Raw genomic sequence first — 20,645 nt, forward strand, 5'->3', positions numbered from 1 at the left:
TCCGTGCTGTCCGCCGCTTCGAGGACATGAAATTCACGCCGTCAGTCGTTCTCACCGTCAGAAGTTAGTGTCTCGGCATCGCCTCTAAGATCACAGTTTAGTCTGGTCACCCGCGCCTCCATATTTGGCGCCCAACGTGGGGCACCGAACCATGATCCCCAGATTAAGGGTCTCAGATGCCTTACGGTCTGATCAACGAAGAGCGAAGCACACAGGGATTGTTTTGTTTTCTTTATGTGTATTGCCGTTGAGCACCCGTCAAATCGTATAGTGCAGAGGGTGTCCTCTCTCCTTTCTTCAGGAAAGTGGCTGCCTCCACCGACAAGCCCGCTGCCGCCGATCCCTGGCCGTCGCCAGAGGCGGACCCGAATCCGCAGGTCGGCCCAACGCAGCAGCCATCCGCGGCGCCCCACAACACCGGCGCTGCCGCGAGCCCGGCGAAACCAGTTTGTTTATTGGTGATTGCGATGCGCCGCTTATTTCCCCCCTCCTTGCCCCGGCGCGCACTTTCCCCCCTGTCACTCGCGGCAGCCCTCGAGGGCGGCGGTGCGCGTAGCAGCAGCAGCCGGCGGCAGCTGCCGCCTCACGCCTTGGCAGCCAACACACGCGCAGGTCGCATTCCCGCAACGGGACACCGGCCGAAGCCGAGGGTCTGGCAGCTCGCGTCGTCGTCCCACCATTGTCGGAACGGCTGCTGCCGCCGTGTGACCAGCGGCGACACGCCGTCGTCGCCGCCGCCGCCTCGTCCGCGCGGGCCCACGTGGTCGGCGGCCAGGCACGCAGCGACGTCCTCGACCCCGCGAGCGGCCTCGGGCGGATGCCGCAGCCGCCTCGGCGCGGCAGCGTGCTCCCACCGGCCGGCGCCCAGGAAGCCCAGACGACGTGCCTCGACGCGTGGATGGGCGCCGCCGCTGTTCGCTCCCCGTCGGTGTTGGGGGCGCGTCGTGTTGTGACTCGTGTCGCGCGGCCATGTGGTGGTGTGAGGCCGGCGGCCGCGACCTGCCGCCCCCGTCCGGCTGCCGGTCGGCGGTGCTCAAAGGAGGCGCGCCCTGGGGATTCCGGCTGCAGGACCGGGCCCCGCCCGGCGGACTGCCCGCCGTCGTCGTGTGCCAGGTCAGTGCCGCCGCTCCGACGGCGCTTTCACTTTCGATCGCTTGTGCACGTCTTCGTAGCTCACCCGACGTTCTGACACGACCGCCGATTGGTATGCTGCAGAAATTCGGTGGCACTGGCATGGTCGCGGAATTTTGAGATCACTTCTTACGTTGATGGTCGTGCAAGGTATTCAAAATGGTCACCACCTGATGCCGCCCACAGTCTTATGTCTCTATAAAATGCAAAGAAAATGGTGCGCGACTCAATGCTGTGGCGAAGTAGGCCTGCTAGGTAGAGCAGGGAAGCTGTAATATAAAATGAGTTGTTGATAAGTTTTCGAAATACACTTGCCTGAGTTCTGCCAAATGTACGAACTGTTTGCTGCACTCAGTGTTAAAGAAATTTGCGCATATTATTTCACTCTGTTTACACAGTGGCTATCGGAGCAAGTGCGGAAGATGTTTTGAGAGCAGCATGGCGCTTCACTGATGGCTGAGAAACATTTTTTGAAGTCCTAAGTGTAGTCGTTGTGACAGGCTCTATCTAGCGCACTGATCGATGAAAATTGTCGTCGGGCATTATCTGGCTTGAGCGCTTAGAGGAGGCGAAATCCAAAACAACAGAAAGGTTTACAGGAATATGGAGGCTTGAAGTGATTAAACAGTGGTAAACAAGGAATGTCGCTGAAGCCAACGTTTCGATAAGGGGACTTTGGTAAACATTGGCTTCAGGAACATTCCTTGTTCTACCGCTGTTAATCGCATATATAAAGAAAAGGCGAAGGCACACGAGTTACGAATATAATCGTTTCACATACAGGTGTGCCTTATGAAAATGTGTGCAATACGTATGTCGTGCCACAGGCATGTTCCTACCTTTAATTAACGTTTATTTAGGACTAATTTGTGCGACCCCAGGTCTTGTCATAATTAGGTTAATATGCAAAAAAAAAGGAAGTGTACTTGATTATTTCTTCCTCTAAAAATGCTTTAATTTGTTTCAATTAAAAAATTAACTCCAACGTAATGCATCTAACATGGAACAGCCATCCTAACCAACTTTGCGTTCGTTTTGTATACAAAGGACGTTAAAGATACACCATGCTCTGAAATCTTTATTCCTGAAAAAAAAAATAATTGGCACTTTTATGCCTTTCTATACGTATATGCTGCACGCGTCCCACCGTTTCTACCAAACCTAGATAACATGAACGAAGCCATCTTTTGACACCTTTATTAAAAACCGACTCCTAGGTCTTAACTACGTTTTATTCCATGTCTTGTTCCATGTCAAAGCAATGTCCATTATTTACCAGTCCCAGAAGCATCGCAACGATCCCCTTACCCCTTCGACAGTCCAGATGCGGCGCTCTTCGATTTCTGTATGTTCCTCGAGGCAAAAGGGGTATTTCTTCGACATGAAAGTAGACGTAGTTGATACATCGGCGGCAATTTTTGAGAGGGTGGCAAAAGATGCCTTCGCTCACGTTATCTAGGCACAGCGGGACGCGTGCATTTCTCCCCTTGCTGGGGAGCGTATGGAAAGGCATAAAAGTACCTATGAATAACTTTCAATAATAAAGAATCAGTCACAGTCTTTTCAGAACAACCCTCGCACATGGCTCGCTTAGTCTTGCTCTGCAGCGCAGTGCTCCACCATGCCTGAGAACCCATGGCTACACGCATTATAGGAATACATAGCAGATATGGACCTTGATATTCCCTCTGCTATGAAGCTCATTTGAACACCCAGTGCTTAACGGGGGACAAAGAGAGGCGATATCGAGTGAGTCTCATCATCAGACTCCGTCACAAGATGTCTATCACCTATATTCGTCATCGTATGGTAATCGTAGCCCGATTAAGTATCTGCAAGCAGCCCTCTACAAAAGGTTATCCCCCAATTCTCTATTTGCCTACCTGTACTGCGTCGACAGAACCTCCATAATGGCAAGTTTTTAAATATCGCTACTACATATAATTAGGCTACCGCAGTTTACAGCATTTCATTTCCTTGGCGCCCATTTTGTTAGTAAAGAGAGCAGTGGTTATATGTTCTATAAATAACATGACGTACCATGACGTACTTGTTTAGCTCAACCAGAATATTACCTGCCCGTGTTGGGTCTTTGATATATGCTGCCACCTTCCAGTCTCTCAAGGTAACGCCCGTCATTTTCCATTCCATCGATCACTGTGTGACCCTTAGCTACACTTTACACTTCTTTGCTAACATACCGATACCAGCACCATATGCAAATGGTGGCAGGGTGCAGGGATTGTAGTTCTATATTTCTTTCGAGGGATATCGGTAAGCTGGTCATCGATTACTCGGAAGTGTCTGCCAGATGCGCTCTCATACATTGTTCTCGTTCTGAGGATTCCATTTCCATAGTATAAGTCACACGCGACCACTTGGCCAAGATAAACACTAATCGGCCACTGCTTTCCAAAGCTTCACATCACAATCGCAAACTTTTCCTCGGCGGACTGTTTCGATCGTTACTTCAGTTTTCTGCATACTAATGATCAACCGTATATGCTCAGGCTCTGTCCATTCAGCTTCTCAACATTTGTCGCAATTCGTTTACCCGATACTAAGATCCTGGCAGCCTGCCCTCATTAGCTCACCAGCTCTGAAAGCCACGCGAGCCTTCTGCCGTACCTGAAGGCGACATGTGTGAGTGCTCGAGTGTAGCACACATATACTTCGCCTTCTATAGAGCATGTGCATGACCTGAACTTCTATCTTATCTCTCTTCCACTCACCCATCCTCTTGGATGGGGGAGCCCGGGATACCTCCTGGTTGTGCGTGCGTTCCCTCGCTCTTATTTTTGTTTTTCTTTCATTTTTAAGGACGCGATAAAGTCATGGTTGGGGAAAGAAAGTTTGCTACCCTGCGTGTAGGGTTGCCAGCTGGACATAACTAATCTCTCCGCTTATCTTTCACACACACACATATACACATGTGTGTGTGTGTGTGTGTGTGTGTGTGTGTGTGTGTGTGTGTGTGTGTGTGTGTGTGTGTTCGTTCGTTCGTTCGTTTGAGCAGTACACTGTCATCTTGTCAGTGTCAAGGGAAAACAGGAAAGGACTTTGAACACTACTATTATTGACCTTTCATCAATTCCGTCATACACTCGGATCGGTCGACAGTAGGCAATAGCTCTAACGCCACCAATTCTCTATTCGAAGAGAAAAAGCTACAGTGCTGGGGGGAGCCATAACATGCACGCCTATCTAGCAGCTACATGGTACACATTCCTGTACTGATAGCGGTCACCACTGTGAAGTTAGTGAGAGCACACAGAGCGTCGTACCTGCATACAGCTTGTGCGAAACTCACATCTTCCCACGAGCTTGGTCGCGAAGGTAATTAACCCGCGTGGTTAGGTCGGTTTCTCTTCGCGTTTCAGTTTTCACACGCTCTGCATACTGAACGCGCAGTTATGCATATCCTTGCCAAAGCGCTCTTCAAGGCTGCTCCACAACAATCTGCTTTCCGGGAAGTGGTTTGTTTTGTTTCGAGAGAACGGAGTGCCCCGAACAAATGCGGTGTCGGAGAGGAAGCCGCAGCACACACACACGTGCAGGAGCGGGCCCGCTTGCGTACGCGCTTCAGCAGCGGTGCGTCATTGAGCGCGAGAGATTGAGCAACGCTTTAATTCCGCTTCTCCCGTTACGCGTCCTCCTCTTCGACGCTAGCCACCGGGCGGCGTCGAGAGAAGCGCGGCATCGTCTTCTTCCCTCCTCCGTGGCTCCTTCGCGGCTTCTGGTTCTCTATTCTTCCTGGTCACCAGGCACGCACACGGCACACACGCATTGCACGTACTGTGACAACACTCGGACCGTCGGCGCGCATGCGTGTATGGCGGCGCCTAGCGGCGGAGCCTCATCGCGCCTTTGCCGCTGGCCACGTTTGTTTTTGCTCTCCGCGTGGCGCTGCGTGCGCGCGCGTGCTTCGGCGAAGGTGCACGTGGCTCTCTTAATTTCTTTCTTTCTGTTATTCTTTTTCTTGACGACGTCCTTGCTCCAAATGCGGCGGCGATTTTCCTTCGTGCGTGAGCGCGCGAATCTCGCGCACGGGTTGGCGCCGGTCGCTTTCTTTTCTCGGCGCCATTCACAAGAAAGGAAGATAAAAATTAGTGAAGGGGGGGGGGGGGAAATGCCAGAGAAGAAGGACGGCTGCCAGTGGTTGTTGGCAAGGCTCTGCGAATTGTTATGCAAAGTTATACAACGCCACATGGCCTGCTTTGGTCTGTTCTCCGGCACGGCAGTGGGGTGAGAAAAAAAGAAAGGTTCCGCCCGATCGTTAACGCTGAGGCATTCCAGGTGTATGCGTGAAAGCGCACGGTTTGCGTGCGTTCTTTCATTTTGATTGAATGCGGCAATCCGCCCAATCCCCCCCCCCCCTTTTCCCTGGCTCACGACGTTCGCTTCTTGGCCAACCGTCTGAACTGCTCTGCGCGTTGTTTGCATAAGCAGACAGGAAGGATCATGCTTGGTTAATCTTTCGGGTGCGTCGTTATCATGTTCATCGCTTAAAGCAGTCTGTCAGCAGTCTACATGCCAACACGGATAAGTGAACTGATGGTCGGTGGGGAAGCTAACTTGTTTTAAGATGGAGTAAGCAACCAAGATTACATTTCCGTTGTAAAGTTACCTTTAGCAGGGGAGGGCAGACAAGGGCTTCCACTGTGCTGCTTGAAAGAAGCAAAAAAGTAAGATTGGATAGGTGGACAGACTGGTGACTTGGGCTATCGTAGACCGAGCAGGACGTGTGTCGTAACCTGCTGTCTCAAAGGGTATTGATGAGCTGCTTATATTTAGCACAGTGGCGTAACGTGACAGAGTTCTCCCACAGTACACGCCGAAGAATCAGACGAATGGATGCCTTACACCACTACATCTTCGCTGTTCGCAGTCTTGACGACAAATCTTCGCCAAATTTGTTTTAGAAACTTGAGCCTAAGTATAAATTGTCTTTCAGGCATAAGTCGGCATGCTCACTCACGGGTGCACTGACGCACACTCGCTTCAGACTCGTTTCGAAGGCGTGAGTGTTGGTTAGCGCGAGTATGAACAAAATTTAGCGACAGCGATTTTCAGTGGACGTGAGTGTAAACGGGAGTGACTCTCGGCGAGTATTAGTAGGCGCGCGTATGTACATGAGCGAGTTCCGGTCGGTGGGAGCGGACCGACTATGAACGCAAGTGGTGGGTGTCGGTGAGTGTGAGTGGGCGAAAGTATAAAGTACCAGCGGAGTGTAAGTGAGCGAGTATGCACCATGGCGAAACTATTGGTGAGCGAATATTAATGAGTATCTGCTGACTGGGCCGACCTATGCTTGCAGGAAAAATTTATGCACCAATGGAGTCGGCCGAAAAAAGTTGCTTTGCCAGTACCGAAATTGAGCGCAGCGCCGCCACAACTTTGTGATGCCTTTATTTGATGCTTGCCAATTCGCTAATGTAGGCTTAACGTGATGCTTTTTAGCGCAAAAACTCGAAAAAAAAAGAGAACAGAGAGAGGCAAAGGCAAAGTAAGGACGAGCGCTACACTTACAACTGTTTATTCCGAAAACAGAACATTCCATATATATAAAAACATACACATGCGCAAAGGCATAAAACAAGCAAAGAACGCCAGTCAGCCGAAGGCGTTATCACTTTTTTTTTAAAAATGCTTTGCAATCGCAATTCCGAATCATTAAGAGTAACAGTTGTTTGACTCACGCAGGCTAGACCAGTGGTTTGCATATGACAGGCCTCTTACCGTTCACGTGCGGTTTTCTTCTTGCTTCCTTTCCGTCCTTTACTTTTGCCTATCTCTGTTTTCTTTCTTTTTTTCGAGTTTTTGCGCTAAAAAGCATCATGTCAAGTTAACACCAACTCGCCCAAGAGGAAATCATGCTCATGTAGGAGGCTGTGCGCAAATGATGTACTATCAGCGCCAAATAAAACGTGAACAGCTGAGCGCGTTGCCCAAGCGTAGGCGAAGGGCTAGTGCGCGCCGTCCAGTCGTCGCCATCGACAGGCGCGCACATCCGGATTTGACCGCACTGCCAGATCCCCCGATAGCGAGACATTTCCGCTTCTGTTCTGTCAAATGGACAAGCGGGCTCGGCACGCCCGCACCGGCCACCGTCGCGGCTGCCAGCGATGCCGCGCTGCGCAAGTTTGTCGATCGAAAGAATGAATGTGGCGCACAAGCGGCCAACCGCATGAGCGAATCTATATCCAATGATGACGGTGCAAGCTGTACCACGCGCACCGCTGTGCGCGTTTCATGTGACGCCGATAACGCTTATGGTTTCGGCGAACTGTGCAACAATACTCGCCTTAAAATGCAATATTTTAGCTTCTCTTTCATCTTACAGCGAAGCTGCATACGGCTAGCCGATTCGCCCGTACGTCCGTCTGTCGCCTGTTCGCTGAAAACACCTCCGGCGCAACCGCCTCGCATGCGCCAAAAAAAAAGAAAAGTAGAGGCGTGCGATTGGCTGTGCCAGTAGTGACGTCCTTGATCGCAGCCGAGCGCGCGCGCAGCAGTTTCTCTCCGGCTCCGGAAAGGTTATAGGCCTCGCGTCATACGTACTCCTGAGGAGTAGGCAGCTTTCGATCAGCAACACCGTGAGCAGAACTGGGAACGAGCTCGTCGACGCAGTGCCCGTGCTGCAGCCCGGGCACAAGAACAGGCTCGCGCAGCCAAGCGCAAGCACCAACTGCGTACCGAGGATCCGGCAGCCTACCAAACCGTTGTTTAATTACCGTCGAGATTGACCCAGTGATAAACACCGGGGCCGCACGTTTCAGCTTCGCTGGTTAACCACCTGTACGGGGTGCTTGCGCGGTCTTTTTTTTGTATTTTCTCCCTTTCAATATAAGAAGAAGAACAGAAGCGAAAGTGTCTCACTGTATAGGGATTGCACAGTGGGGCCAAACCGGATGTGCGCGCCTTGGCGATGACTGGACAGCGCCGCACTATCCCTTCTATCCCTTCACCAATGCTTGGGCCACGCGCTCCGCTGTTCATGTTACATTTGGCGCTGACAGTACTTGTGGCCCGGAAAGAAAGTGGAAACAAGTGCAGGAAATTATTTGAAACATTTAATTGCTTTTTTTAAAATGCAAGATGTTAGGAACGTTCTCGCAGTGTTACAAAAAACATGCATCATTAAAGGTTACCAGTTTCGCCGACAACAAAATTTAGCGCCTGCTTCGGCGATTGTCATCTTGAAGGACGTTCTCATTCCACATTCACTTGGGCTATTCCCACTTGCAGTATATTCATGTTGCGATTGTAATGTATATTGACGCACTGAAGCTGTTATAACTAAAACGCTTTATTCCTCTCCGTGACTTAGGCATTAGTACGCATGCACTGGTAAAATGCATTTCCATTAACAGCTACCCGACCACTTATAGAACACAAGAGTGAATAACTGTGAGTCGCTCAACATGCGAAATTTTTTTCTTCAATATTGAAAGGAAAGGAAGGCAGAAATAATAAAGAGGAGGCCGTGTATGGATACACCGCGCAGTTCAATTCCGGTTGCAATGTCTTGGGCGTTTTCATTCTTGTTGTTCGCCTGAAAATGCAGGCTATTAAGCTAGCGTTATCACTACCTACTGAAATAAGAGAAGACTACCTTAGCCTTTTTTCTTCTTGGCCGCGAACCGGGGATGTGTTTTTATCTTTGAAGCGATCACAGTGGAGCCCATAACTGACCTGCTGACGCCGTCGTTGGTATGAATTATATGGTTCGATTAATACCCTGATAGTCTCTCTGGATCAGCACGTTTAGATTAGCATCTAATTGGCGGCCGAGACGACGATGGCAGAAAAGACCGCAGATATGCACTTCGGTGGTGTCATATACGACCCGCCAGCCGCGCCGACTTCGAAGGGGCGCCACAGGAGATTGGCACGGCACGTTTCTCTTGCAGCACAGGCCTTGCCGAGCACGCCTCGACTTTCAAACGTTTCTTTCCTTCTTCTGTATTCTTGTACTTAGCATAGCGTTCTTAGAAAATGCGTTAATCGAAATTTTCTTTTTCCTTTTTTTTCTCTGGAGTGCCTGAAGGAATATTCTACGACAGCTTTAATCGATAATACCGTATTATTCGAAGGAAGAAAAATAAAAAAAAGAACACGGGGCTCTTGGACAAGCCCTTCCTTGGCATCGACAGGGATCGAATCAATTGACCAGTTTCCTTCACTCGCCTTTAACTGAAGGTTTGTTCGCCCGTTGCCAACAGCCGCTCTTGGATGCAAATCAGCTGGACAGGCAGCTTTAGTGCCAGTTTAAAAGACCTTCCATAAACATAACGTGTAGACCTCGAGAAAAAAAAATCGCGAGACAAAGAACACTAACAGAATTCTATAGAGTGAAATTCGATATCTGCTTCCTTGAGAGAAAAAAGTCATTTTAAAAAATGCGTTTCGTGCCTTGGAAGACTACACTTAGATACGGTGCACTTCAGTGGGGCGGAACCGTGACCTTCTCGGCATGCATGCATCATGCCATTCTTTCTCGCTTCTACGAGTTTCCTTATCTGCGAAGTTTCGACGGACTTAAAATTATGGTCCCGAAATGCGAGACTTCCCGGGTATGTTGGTGAAGTTGGGGTGGTTGGATTAAAACTGGTTGGCTTGGAAAATGGCGGGTCACCCATGCAGTGGGATGAATTCTCACCTCAGCGCAGGTATAGGAACGACAGTGTCCGTGGTCTAGCGAAGCATTCCGGAATTCCTGGGCGACGCTCAATAGATAGCTGCCATAAGCAACACCGTAGCTCATAGTTTTCCCTAAAGCTTTTGTTTTCTCCTTTTCTTCTCTTTCTTTTGGGGTGGGGATGGTTGAAACAAACAAAAAAAACAAACTAACTAACTAACTAACTAACTAACTAACTAACTAACTAACTAACTAACTAACTAACTAACTAACTAACTAACTAACCAACAAATGAACGAAAAAACGAGTAAGTGAGCAAGCGAGCAAAAATTACATGCATTTGTATCGCATTTGTGAATGATGACCGAAATACCAACTACAGCGCAATGCTTGATTCACGTTCCTTTAATTTTCATGCCTTTATAACTGGGACCAACCTGGTATTGTTTCTTATCCTACTCAGTTATGAGGAAATGCAATAACAAATGTTGTATTTTCAATTTCCCATTCCATTGATATATTTATTATTTTTATTAAGCAGACAGATCTGTCAGTTGTCTTACGGTATTTCGATCAGTATTTAGACATACTGTATCTGCAGCGTGGCAAGCTTAACCGATTTACCATCTGTGTTCTTTCTTGCATTGTTTGCCAATATTTTATACTTTAGTACCGGTAACAAAGTTATTCCGGCGCGCAGCCCTACCTGTTCTTTTGGTAAATACCATTTGTCTTCGGAACAGGTAGCAGGCCTGTTCTGTTTATTTCTTCCTAGGTGGGCTCCTGTAAAAATCGACATAGGAAAGGCCACAGCTACACCATTACACCATCAGTCCCGCCAAACTTTCCGTCACATCGCGCTAGGCGATAGTACAGTCACCGACAAAGACGAGGTAGCAAATGCATTCAACGTGTACTTCCAAAGTGTGTCCATTAAGTCAGCCGAACGGCACTAAGTCGCACTCGTGGAAGGAGTTGTAGTGACGCGATTACCGTATCATTGGAAGTTGCTGTGGAGCTGCTATTACGAGTTGACCATAAGACAGCATGCGGGCCCAATAGCATCCCAGCTGCCTTGTTTATAAAGTATGCAGAATTACTAACTCAATTTATAGTGCACATATTTAATAAGTCCATTCATGCGGGTAATATTCAAAACGTTTGGTGAATTGCGCGTGTTATGCTGGTGTTTAAAAAAGGTTGCTGACAAGAAATATCCAATAATCGTCCAATATCGCTTACGTGTATTTGTTGCAAATTCTTAGAGCATATCTTAGCTAAAGACTTTCTTCATAAAAGTTTTGTAATTACTAAGGTTACCGTGGCTTCAGCGGGGATTCGCTACCACTACTCTTTTCTAGTTACAGTTGATGAACCAGTGAGAACACTTGATAGCGGTGGTAAGGTTGATCTGATCTTTTTCGATTGTTCCAAAGCTTTCGACAGATTACCATGCGATAAACTAACAATGAAAATGAAATTAATTGGCCTTCCTTCATACATAATTATTTGGGTTAATTCTTAGCGAAGCGGAAGCAGTATGTCGACATAGATGGTTTTTATTCCACTCCTGTTGATATGTTTTCAGGTGGTGCCCGAGGTTCGGTTATATTGCCTAAGGTTCGGTTATATGACCAGTGTTTTTAATATTTATTTTAACGATCTTGCAGTGGAACCCAGTGTAACAGTCAGACTGTTCGCAGGTGACTGCGTAATTTATAAACCTCTTGCTGGTTTCTCTGATGAAATCATGCTTAATGATAATTTGTAATTATTGGCATCATGGCGCAAAATTGGGAATGTCTATAAACTTTGATAAAGCTGTCCATCTAAGCGTCACTAATAAAATTAACAAGCTACGCTTTTGCATACAACATTGGAGAACAATTCGTCAGGCAAGTAAAGAATTCAAGTACTTAAGTCTCACCTTAACCTCACGTTTGAAATTGAATAATCAAGTTATTTATTGTTTCATTTTGTTTCATTTATCGCGTTATTTATATTGTTAGATATTTCTTCATTCATGTTTACTCTCTAACCATGTATAATTTCTTTATGCTCCTTTCTTTTTGCTAATTCCCTGTATCCTCCCTTCACGCAATACTCCTTCGGGAGCCTGTGAAGTAACTGAATAATCAAATAAATAAATAAATAAATAAATAAATAAATAAATAAATAGATGTCGTGCAGCACGAAAGAAGTAAGGTATTTTTAAAACACGAAATAAAAATATCAACTAGTTCACTTCTAGTTTAAGACAGACAAAGGTATTGTTAGACCAAGAACAAATGCTGTACGGCGCTAAGCAGACGAGGACGAAATGAGACACAAACAACACATAACGGGCGCCCATATGTGTCGCTTCTGTCTCACTTGGTGTCGCTTGTGTCTCACACGGTGTGAGGTCCGCACACATGGGACAACACAAAAGCACTTGAAAACATCCAAAATTATCCGGCCGATTCATATGTAATCGTTATAGATATCACGGCTCACCAACAGCTGTGTTGTAACTAGCAAATTGTTTATCTCTATCAGAAAGGAGGAAGCTCGCAAGGCTCGAAATGCTTCGTTCGATATACTTTGCTAAGCTAGGAATTTGACCTGAGGTTGCCTTCGACAAATGTACAACAAGAACATCCCGCTCCAAACATATGCATAATATTAAATCGATTTTTGCATGCACCAATGTATATAAATATTCCTTGTTTGTTTCATGGACGATCGCTGTGCGGAATGCATTACCAAAAAGTTCTCGTTTCCTTATGCCTCCTGAGTGAATTTTAGTGTACTGAAGTTCTGTCCCACATTGTGGATTGTGGATTGTGGATATTGTTTTATTCTTCATTTGAAATTTGTGAGATGATTTGTTGACGGTTGAATACTTCCTCTCCTGCTTGGACCTTAATTTGTCCGCAGTATGTACGAAATAAATTTTAAAAATTTACCGCCCTTTCACTACTGTGAAGAGGGGCGCAAGCGAAGCTCGTTGTCGTAACACCTCGGCTTCGCGCTCCCTCACGGCGAGGTCAGCGCCTCGACGACGAGCCCTTCCTCGAGCGAGTTTCCGGCGGCGTTCATCAAACGCTACCTGTTCTTCGGTCCAACGCGCGGCGCGCTTCTGCTGCCGTTCCTTCAACGCCGCCTACTCTTTGGCAGAACAAACAAAATACGGCCTCCCCATACGACGGCCGGGCCGGAACTGGCGGGAAACGGCGAGCTCGGGGCGAGCAAACCAGTGAGTGGACAGTCGGGCTAGTTTCGGTATTGGTAAAAAAGTGTCGCCATGACACTGGCAGCCAAAGGAAAATTCAATAACTTTTGCTTATGTGGCTCCCTCTTTTCAAACTACATAACAATGAAGGGAATCTGATGCAGTTATGTATAGAAATAAAATTTACTTTTGGCTAGTTTCTTTTTATGCATCTTATATTTTTATTTGGTCGCTTCATTTGTTGCGCCAACGTGCGGCGCTTTCGCTCTTGTTCTTGTTCGCTAGTGAAATGGCGCAACCCACTCTGGGGGATCGGCCACGAATCGGGCGGCGAAGCAATTTTTTAAAAATAAATTAGGGTGAAATGAAATAAGCATCTTGCAGATGAGAATTAAAGTGCCTAGTGTTACAGATATGAATAATCAATTATCTAGGTAATTTGTGAATTTTACGAGCATAATGAGTAGTTACAAGAATTCTAGTATGCAATTCGGTTTGTCTCACGCAGAAAGATGCAGAGGGCTTCACAAACGTTCATGTGGCTGTAGCCTAGTACAGATAGCCCCAAAAGAAAGAATTACAGGAAGCGTCAAATTCAATCCAAGCTTTTGGAAGGGTTCTTCATGAAAATATTTTTCCGTTGAATAATGAAACGGCAGCATGTCAAAAAGAATTGTTGCAGAGATTCACTTTCATTGCATAAAGGGCACAAAAGCGATATAGCCAGACCAGACCTGTGGAGGTAATAGTTCAGTGACTCTGTACCGTATAGTCCTCTTATCGCTTCGGCTGCCATTGCCTTCGTCTGCTCCTGACGTTTTCTATGCACGTGCACGTTTTTTCGTATGATGTGCAGTCTAAAGCTTTCATTTTGTGCCTGCGAATGTTCCGCCAATGTCGGAAAAACTGTGGAGAGGATACAAGGCTCGCTGCGCGGCTGTGCGATGTGGCAACTCGGGGAGCAACACAAGGGCGAAATTTTTCCGTTCCGCAGCGGACGAGAGGTAAGCACACTTTGTCTGCAGTCGTTGTGAAGAAACAAGTGCTGTGCTTATCAAAACACGTATATAAAAAAACGAAAGCGGCTGTTTTCAAGCGAATATACATTTCTTTTTTTTTTTTGGTTTGGCGCGGCGCATTTTTCTGCGGTGTTGTAAGAAACTGAAGGTACTTGGCCGATTGATGCTAGCTGACGAGCAGGCGTGAATTTCGCTTCGGTATACGTTAGCGGTTGCTCTTCATATTTTGCACGAGTAGAAAACTTGCAATTATTATACTGCTGAAGGCATTTGAATGCTTGCTGCTCAAACTGCTTCCGCTGAAGACCGTTCCCGTGACCAGCTTTTTGTTATTACATTACCACCTTTGAATGGTCATGAACACTGCAGAAGTAAAAAAAAATCAATTACATAACAATCACCATTTGCTTTTGAATTAAAAGAAGTACGAGTTACCGATGTGACACCACATAGGTTCGCTTCACTTATTAACCTGTGCCTAGAAGGGCAGACTTCTTTTGTCGCTTTTTCGTACTCTCAACTTTGTTTTCGCTTTTAAGTGTACTTTAATTATACCCGCCGTGGTTGCTTAGTGGCTATGGTGTTGGGCTGCTAAGCACGGAGGTCGCGGGATCGAATTCCGGCCTCGGCGGCCGCATTTCGATGGGGGCGAAATGCGAGAAAACACCCGTGTACTTACATTTAGGTGCACGTTAAAGAACCCCAGGTGGTCCAGATTTCCGGAGTCCCCAACTATGGCGTGCCTCATTATCAGAAAGTGGTTTTGGCACGTAAAACCCCACCATTTAGGTGTTCTTTAATCATGACCACGCGGTATTTTGCCCACTTTTCAGTTGTGACATATGGCGAAATTACGCTAAATGGGGAGTCCTGGTGGGGCTGCCATGGGAGCAGATGACACAGCGGCTATACGGCCTCTGCTCGGACCACTTCAGGGGGAGGGACTACGCCGACCTCGTCGTGGTCGGCTGTGCCAACTGTTGGAGTGGAAGAGCAGTCCCTGGGGGATCGATGAAGATAAGGAAATCAAGTTATTAGTGGTTGTCAGTATGTGCTTCTGTAGTTCATTAGTTTCGTACAAAAACCACTTGACAGGGGACAGCGCAAGTGTCATGAGCACGGCGAGCTCTGTCTTTTCCTCGTCGTTTGCTACGGCGTTGGGGGGCATGTGACGTTACACAGCGAAATTCGCACCGCGTGCGCCGAGAAACCACGTAGCTTGTCAGATTCTCGTTATCTCTTGCTCGTCTGCGGGGCGCGATTTTACCGATTGTGGGCTAAACTAAAACGCCGGACAGTTTTCGCGCACAATGAGCGAATTCACGTTCGTAACATGCGGCGCCTCGCTTGGCTCTGCAGCACACGACACGGCGAAGCCAGTTCTCGCCGCGCTCTGCCGTCTTCTCCCCAAGTTTGGTTTCCCGCTCTATAGCAGAAGTTCTTCCGCAGCAAAAAATCCAATGCTCAGTTGTCCAGACGCTTTAAACTATTACAAGTTAGCATTGCCCTTATGGGTGTTTTCCAGAAAAATCAAGCCAAAGTAAATAAAACGCTCAATTACCTAATCCTTAACAAGATAAATCAAAACTTTCACCGATCAAGAAAGCCAGCTCTAAAAACTGATGCCTAGTGTTCTCAGCCAACTATTCAGAAACCAGCAATGCTTAACATGTTACATGAATATATAGCAGCGCTAAAACTTGGAATTTTGTTTATTAAATTTCGGGGGCGTATTTCTACTTGAAATCCTGCAACCAAATGTAATCAAAACTAACCTGCATAGATTAAATGTACTAGTTTACGAACACAGTTCCGTATTTTGTCACGTGCACTAGAAATTTGATAATGAACGGGCTTTTCATGTCGTCTTTCCACAAACGTGAAGCGATGTCATGTGGCACGCATGTGTTGCCAATGGAATTCTCTTTACAGTGGAAGATGACACTCCAGTATAGACAGGGCGCTGCGCTTCTCCTGTGTTCCTCTGTGTAGTGTTCCTTGACACAACATGCATCGTCGGCGAAAATGGGCCAACTAACCGGACAAGATGTTCTGATGACGTTTGCGTTTACAGGTTCTACACGGCCGTAGCGACGCCAAAAGCGGAAAACATAATCACCAGAGAACGCAGGCGTCATCAACCGATTGAGAAATGATACACAAACGTATCGCAAGTCAGCCAAGTTCAAGAGATGCCGAAATATTACCACGAGGGAAGCACAAGACAAGTTGATGTCTCATGTGAGCCCAGAATTCTACCAATTCTTGCAGTGCCAGGTGACGCTCCATTACCGCAAGAGGAAGGGAAGGACATGGATAAATCTTTTCCGGAGCACATTGGTGTCGCCACACAGTTTTGCGGTGTGTCCACTGTACTGAAAGATAAGCTAAACAGCAGTGTATTATAAGATATATTTTGCTCTAATAAGTGTCGCATAGGTCTGCTGCAGTAGTTCTGCTATGCGTAGCTTATGCTGCTCATAAATGACATCAATCTGGATCTCAAAAAACAGCGTGAGACAAAACCCGCTGCAGAAAGAAAGCTCCAAAAGCTTGAAAACTACGGAAAAAATTCTTGCGGGTATTTTGTTCTTTTTGTAATTCCGATGGCTTCTAGGGCGGTCTCCTGATTAGCCTCTCTCTAGAAAATATTGCGGCATATTTCAATACTTGCATGAACATCGCGCAACGTGTTCTTTCTGCAGACAGTGATTGCTCTCACACTTTCACGGTCCTCTTCAAAGATTATTACATAGCTAACATACATGTATCTTGGGATGCTAGAATCTTCTTGAGCTTATTTCAGTAAAGTTGTGCATGTACTTATGTTCCTCAGCACTTTTGACTTCAGTGGTTTCATTAACATAGCGAAAGCGGGAGAGGGAAGGGGGCGTCTCCTTTCGGCAAAGTCACAAAGAATCTTAATACGAAAAAAAAAAGAATACTGTGCCAGAAACGAGTGTCCTATAATAGTCAAAATGCTTTCACTTCCTTATTGTGTCGACACCAAAATTCTAATGGCGGATGACCTCCAGCCAATGGGAATTCGGTAACACAGCTCTAATACCTGTCCTGTGCTTATAACAAGTCGCACGAAACTGAACCTACAGGCTGTGTTAAAGAAAGTGCGTAATGTACACTCAGCGTATTAGAGGAAGGTCTTGCAAACCACTCAAAAGGGATTTGTTCTGAGCAAGTTGCCCGGACGCATTGAATGCAGCTGACTTGCGTTGCTTTTAGAAAATATTTCTCCATGTCCCAAAGCTACGCGTTCAATAATACCTTTGTGCATCCCTCTGTCCTTGCCCAACCTCTACTGACGAGCAACCACCCATTGGCACATGGTTCTCCTGCATTTACTGTTTGTCATAAAAAAAAGAAGACTTCGCGCTATTTGTTATTGTCTTGGAACTGTGCCATTTATGCCTAGATGACGATAGAACAAATCAACTGCAATGCAAATTTGAAGAGACAACTGCAATATGCTTGCGAAGAAATTCGTGTTGATACACTGCTCGTAATGTTACAGATCTGAATGAAGCTCTAGTGGTCTTACATGTTGTACTGCGAAACAAAACCACATATGAAAAGAGACTGCAGACATTTTCAACATAATTTGCTGGATATTTATCGGCACATTAGCACAAGGAGAGCTATGCAGAAAATCGAATAGGTATAGCGTGTTGCTTGGACTAGGAAGTATACCCGTTGTATGGAATAAAAAAGGAAGTTTTTGTTACTGGTATGCGAAAAATGTGGATCTGCCGCTATTGATAATCTCTTTGTTATTAACAAATAACTTGCGACAAAAATTGCTTTGGTAGAGTTGCTTTGCGCACAGCAAACAAACACGGCCTCTGTAGCAATTTTGTGTCTATAAAAAATTTTAGGAACCTTTCTTACCTCTGTATGATCGTAGTACAGAATGCGCTTATTTGTACTGACTCAGCTCTACATTATTGCATTTTGTACTGAATGCATTGCTGTGTAACAGGTCGCTAATAAAAACAGTGAATAAACTACATTTTTCTGCCTACTTATGTTTTGCTGAAACAACATAGCCGCGTGGCATGTCGTGCTGGCTCGTGCATCTTGAACTCAGAAAGATAAGTTTTCACACAGATGCGTTGCACATATGTTGTAAGAAAAGTAGAAGCTGAAGGGTGTTGAAAAGAAAATCTGAAAGAGGAAAACAATCTGAAAAAATTACAGGCGTCCCCTCCGTCCGGAGGAGGGAGGGGACGCCTGAGAGGGGACTATGTTTTGGAGCGCAGGGGCACACAGGGCAGGCGCAGTGTGGTCTTGGAGATGGAGCTTGTGCTGAATATACTTAGCGTGTAACAGAGTATCTCATTCCAGTGTACCGCTGGAAGTAGTTTCTGTAACAAGCTTTGTTATCTGCCGTTTCTAATCCGTTTCGCAGTAATGTTGGCATCGTAGGAAATGAAACAGCTGGCGCCAGCCAGAATTACTCTATACCGTGAGCATATCAGGAGCGCCATCATACGATTGCGCGTGTCCTTGCTGTGCGTGTCCTTCTGGTTCACATCGTCGCAGAATCATGGGCCGTCTCGAGCGTCGACGCTCGCCTTGCACTGGTGCTTCTCCAATGTCGCATTTTTGTGAAACAGCAAATGTTATTAATTAGGTAGATATACTTAAAGAAAAACGCGTTTCGAGGCGTCAACCTATTTCTGCCAAGCTCTTGATCCCTGTAGCGTACTCTCTGACCTGACCTACATTATAGCGTTTATCTGCGGTCAAACGAAGAACGCTTATGTCCGGTGCGAGCGGTTCATAAGAGGGCGACATCCTCGTGGACTCAGCCAAGTATAGAAAGTCGCGTGCACGTGAGGTGCACCGCCGGCCGGTAATGCATCTTGTCCTACAAGCGGCGGCGCATGGCTGCTCAGGAGGCTGTTGGACACGGCCGATTTCGCTTCCCGATTACTGGAGCAGAACCAAACACACATCGGTGCCCGATTCCGACTATTTATAACCAACCTTCGACGCCCCAGCCGCGGAGCTGTCCTTTTACTTATTTTTCCTGCTCTGTTTTTTTTTTTTTCGAAGTGCGCGGTGTCACGTGGCGGTCCATATTTCAAAATGCGGCCGAGGCACCTCGACGAGGATAACTCAAAAGAGAAAAAGAAAGGAAGAAAACGAAGGACACTTCGAGTGCTGCCCCAAGAATGCCCTGGTGCCACTTTGGGACGATTCATTTCAACGTGGTTTCTTCCGTTCTCCCGGTATTCGGATTCCAGGAGGCCTTCTTCGCTGTGCATGACGTCCGTCCTTTTGTTTTCTCGTTGCGGCCTCGAGACGGGAATGCGTCCGGTCGTTTCCGTTTTGTGATATAAGCAGAGCGGCTGCGACCTCTATCTATCTATCCTCCTCCTCTCCTCTTGACTCTGACTAGCTAGCCGCCCCTCGGCGATCTGTAGCCTCTCTCCCTTCGATAGCGAGCGTTGGAAGGTGGGGTGTCGTTCTAACACAGACGCCCCACAAAATCGCGTTTGCTTGCGCTGCAGATGAGTTGTTATCGTTAAAAACGGATCCGTGACTTAAGCTCCACTCTCGGCTATATGTGTAATGAACTTGGATGAGGAGGCCTTGCTTTTTATGCAGTGCATTCTTTACTGTGTCCAAGATAACACAACAATTAAGCGCTTGCGCCGACAAGTTGTTGCCTGAAGTGGGACGCCCTCGAATAACGGGGACAATGTGTGCCTCTCTCTCTGTCACAGGCATATCCGTTTGCAAAGATGAAGACACGTCTTCGTGTGCGATAAGTCCGAACGCGAAACAGGATGCCGCTATACGCAAGTTTTTCCTTAAAATTATAACGTTCTGACAAAACTTTGCCTTGTATGTGGCTTCGATTGGGAAGTGCAGCCTAAAAGGATAGCTGCAACGTGACGAACGTCCTGGAATTCTTTGGACTATTTTACTAAGCGCTTTGCTCTTTATATCTTTTCACGGGCTGTTTTGTTTGGGCCTCGGTACTCCTGGCTCCCAAGCTTTCTTTGTTCAATAATGAACATTAAATTTAATCTACAGCTTTGAGGGTGAAAGTCTGCCTAGAATCTTAAGGGCATAGGATGACGTATAAAATATACTCTACAAACTCTCAACGTTAAAGGGGTAGCTTTCTCGGGCTTTTTCCTCGTTTGCGTGGTCGGAATACCTGGCCTTTGAACACTTTCCCCTTGTCCGCACGCCCCGCCCAAGCACTCCGCTGTCGTCTTGCAGTCTTCGTCGTAGGGCCGTATAATAACGCTGTTGTCCTCGCGCCGTTGTAATCTCCGCAGTCTTGATTCCACGGTCGCGGCACCGTCGTCTTCGTCACGCTGTTGGCACTCCGATCTCGTCACACCGTCGTTCCGAAACATCGTAGTCGTTACATCGCCACGGCTGTCGTCTTGTCGATGTCGTTACACCATGGATTGGCACCGCGCACGTACAGTCGCGGACAGAATATTATGGACCATGAAATCTAAGAAAAAGCTGAATATCTCCGCAACCTCACAACGCAATCTGGTATTTGCATTTTGGACCTCGGCTAGAATATGCTAACAACGTTGTCGTGGGCAGTTTTACTGGTTACTGCTACAGGCTGCTCGGGAATTTAACGTTTTCG

General features: G+C 46.9%; 1 protein-coding gene and 1 long non-coding RNA gene across 2 annotated transcripts in view; both read left to right on the forward strand.

Annotated features, from left to right (window-relative positions):
* The first annotated feature begins 255 nt into the window (after window positions 1–255).
* LOC135919543 (protein Shroom3-like) overlaps window positions 256–20,645 on the forward strand; it is a 612,939-nt gene continuing 592,549 nt past the window's right edge. The window contains exon 1 of the mRNA XM_065453435.2: window positions 256–1,113. Within this exon, the coding sequence (XP_065309507.1) occupies window positions 970–1,113 (144 nt within the window). The 5' untranslated portion in view covers window positions 256–969. The remainder of the gene's footprint in view (window positions 1,114–20,645) is intronic.
* On the forward strand, window positions 13,910–16,342 carry LOC135919541 (uncharacterized). The gene is made up of 3 exons (XR_010569996.1): window positions 13,910–13,990; window positions 14,839–15,052; window positions 16,080–16,342. It is a non-coding gene; the product is annotated as an uncharacterized lncRNA (long non-coding RNA).

The sequence above is a fragment of the Dermacentor albipictus genome, chromosome 3 (genome assembly GCF_038994185.2).
Source record: "Dermacentor albipictus isolate Rhodes 1998 colony chromosome 3, USDA_Dalb.pri_finalv2, whole genome shotgun sequence".
In the NCBI taxonomy this organism is placed as follows: domain Eukaryota; kingdom Metazoa; phylum Arthropoda; class Arachnida; order Ixodida; family Ixodidae; genus Dermacentor; species Dermacentor albipictus.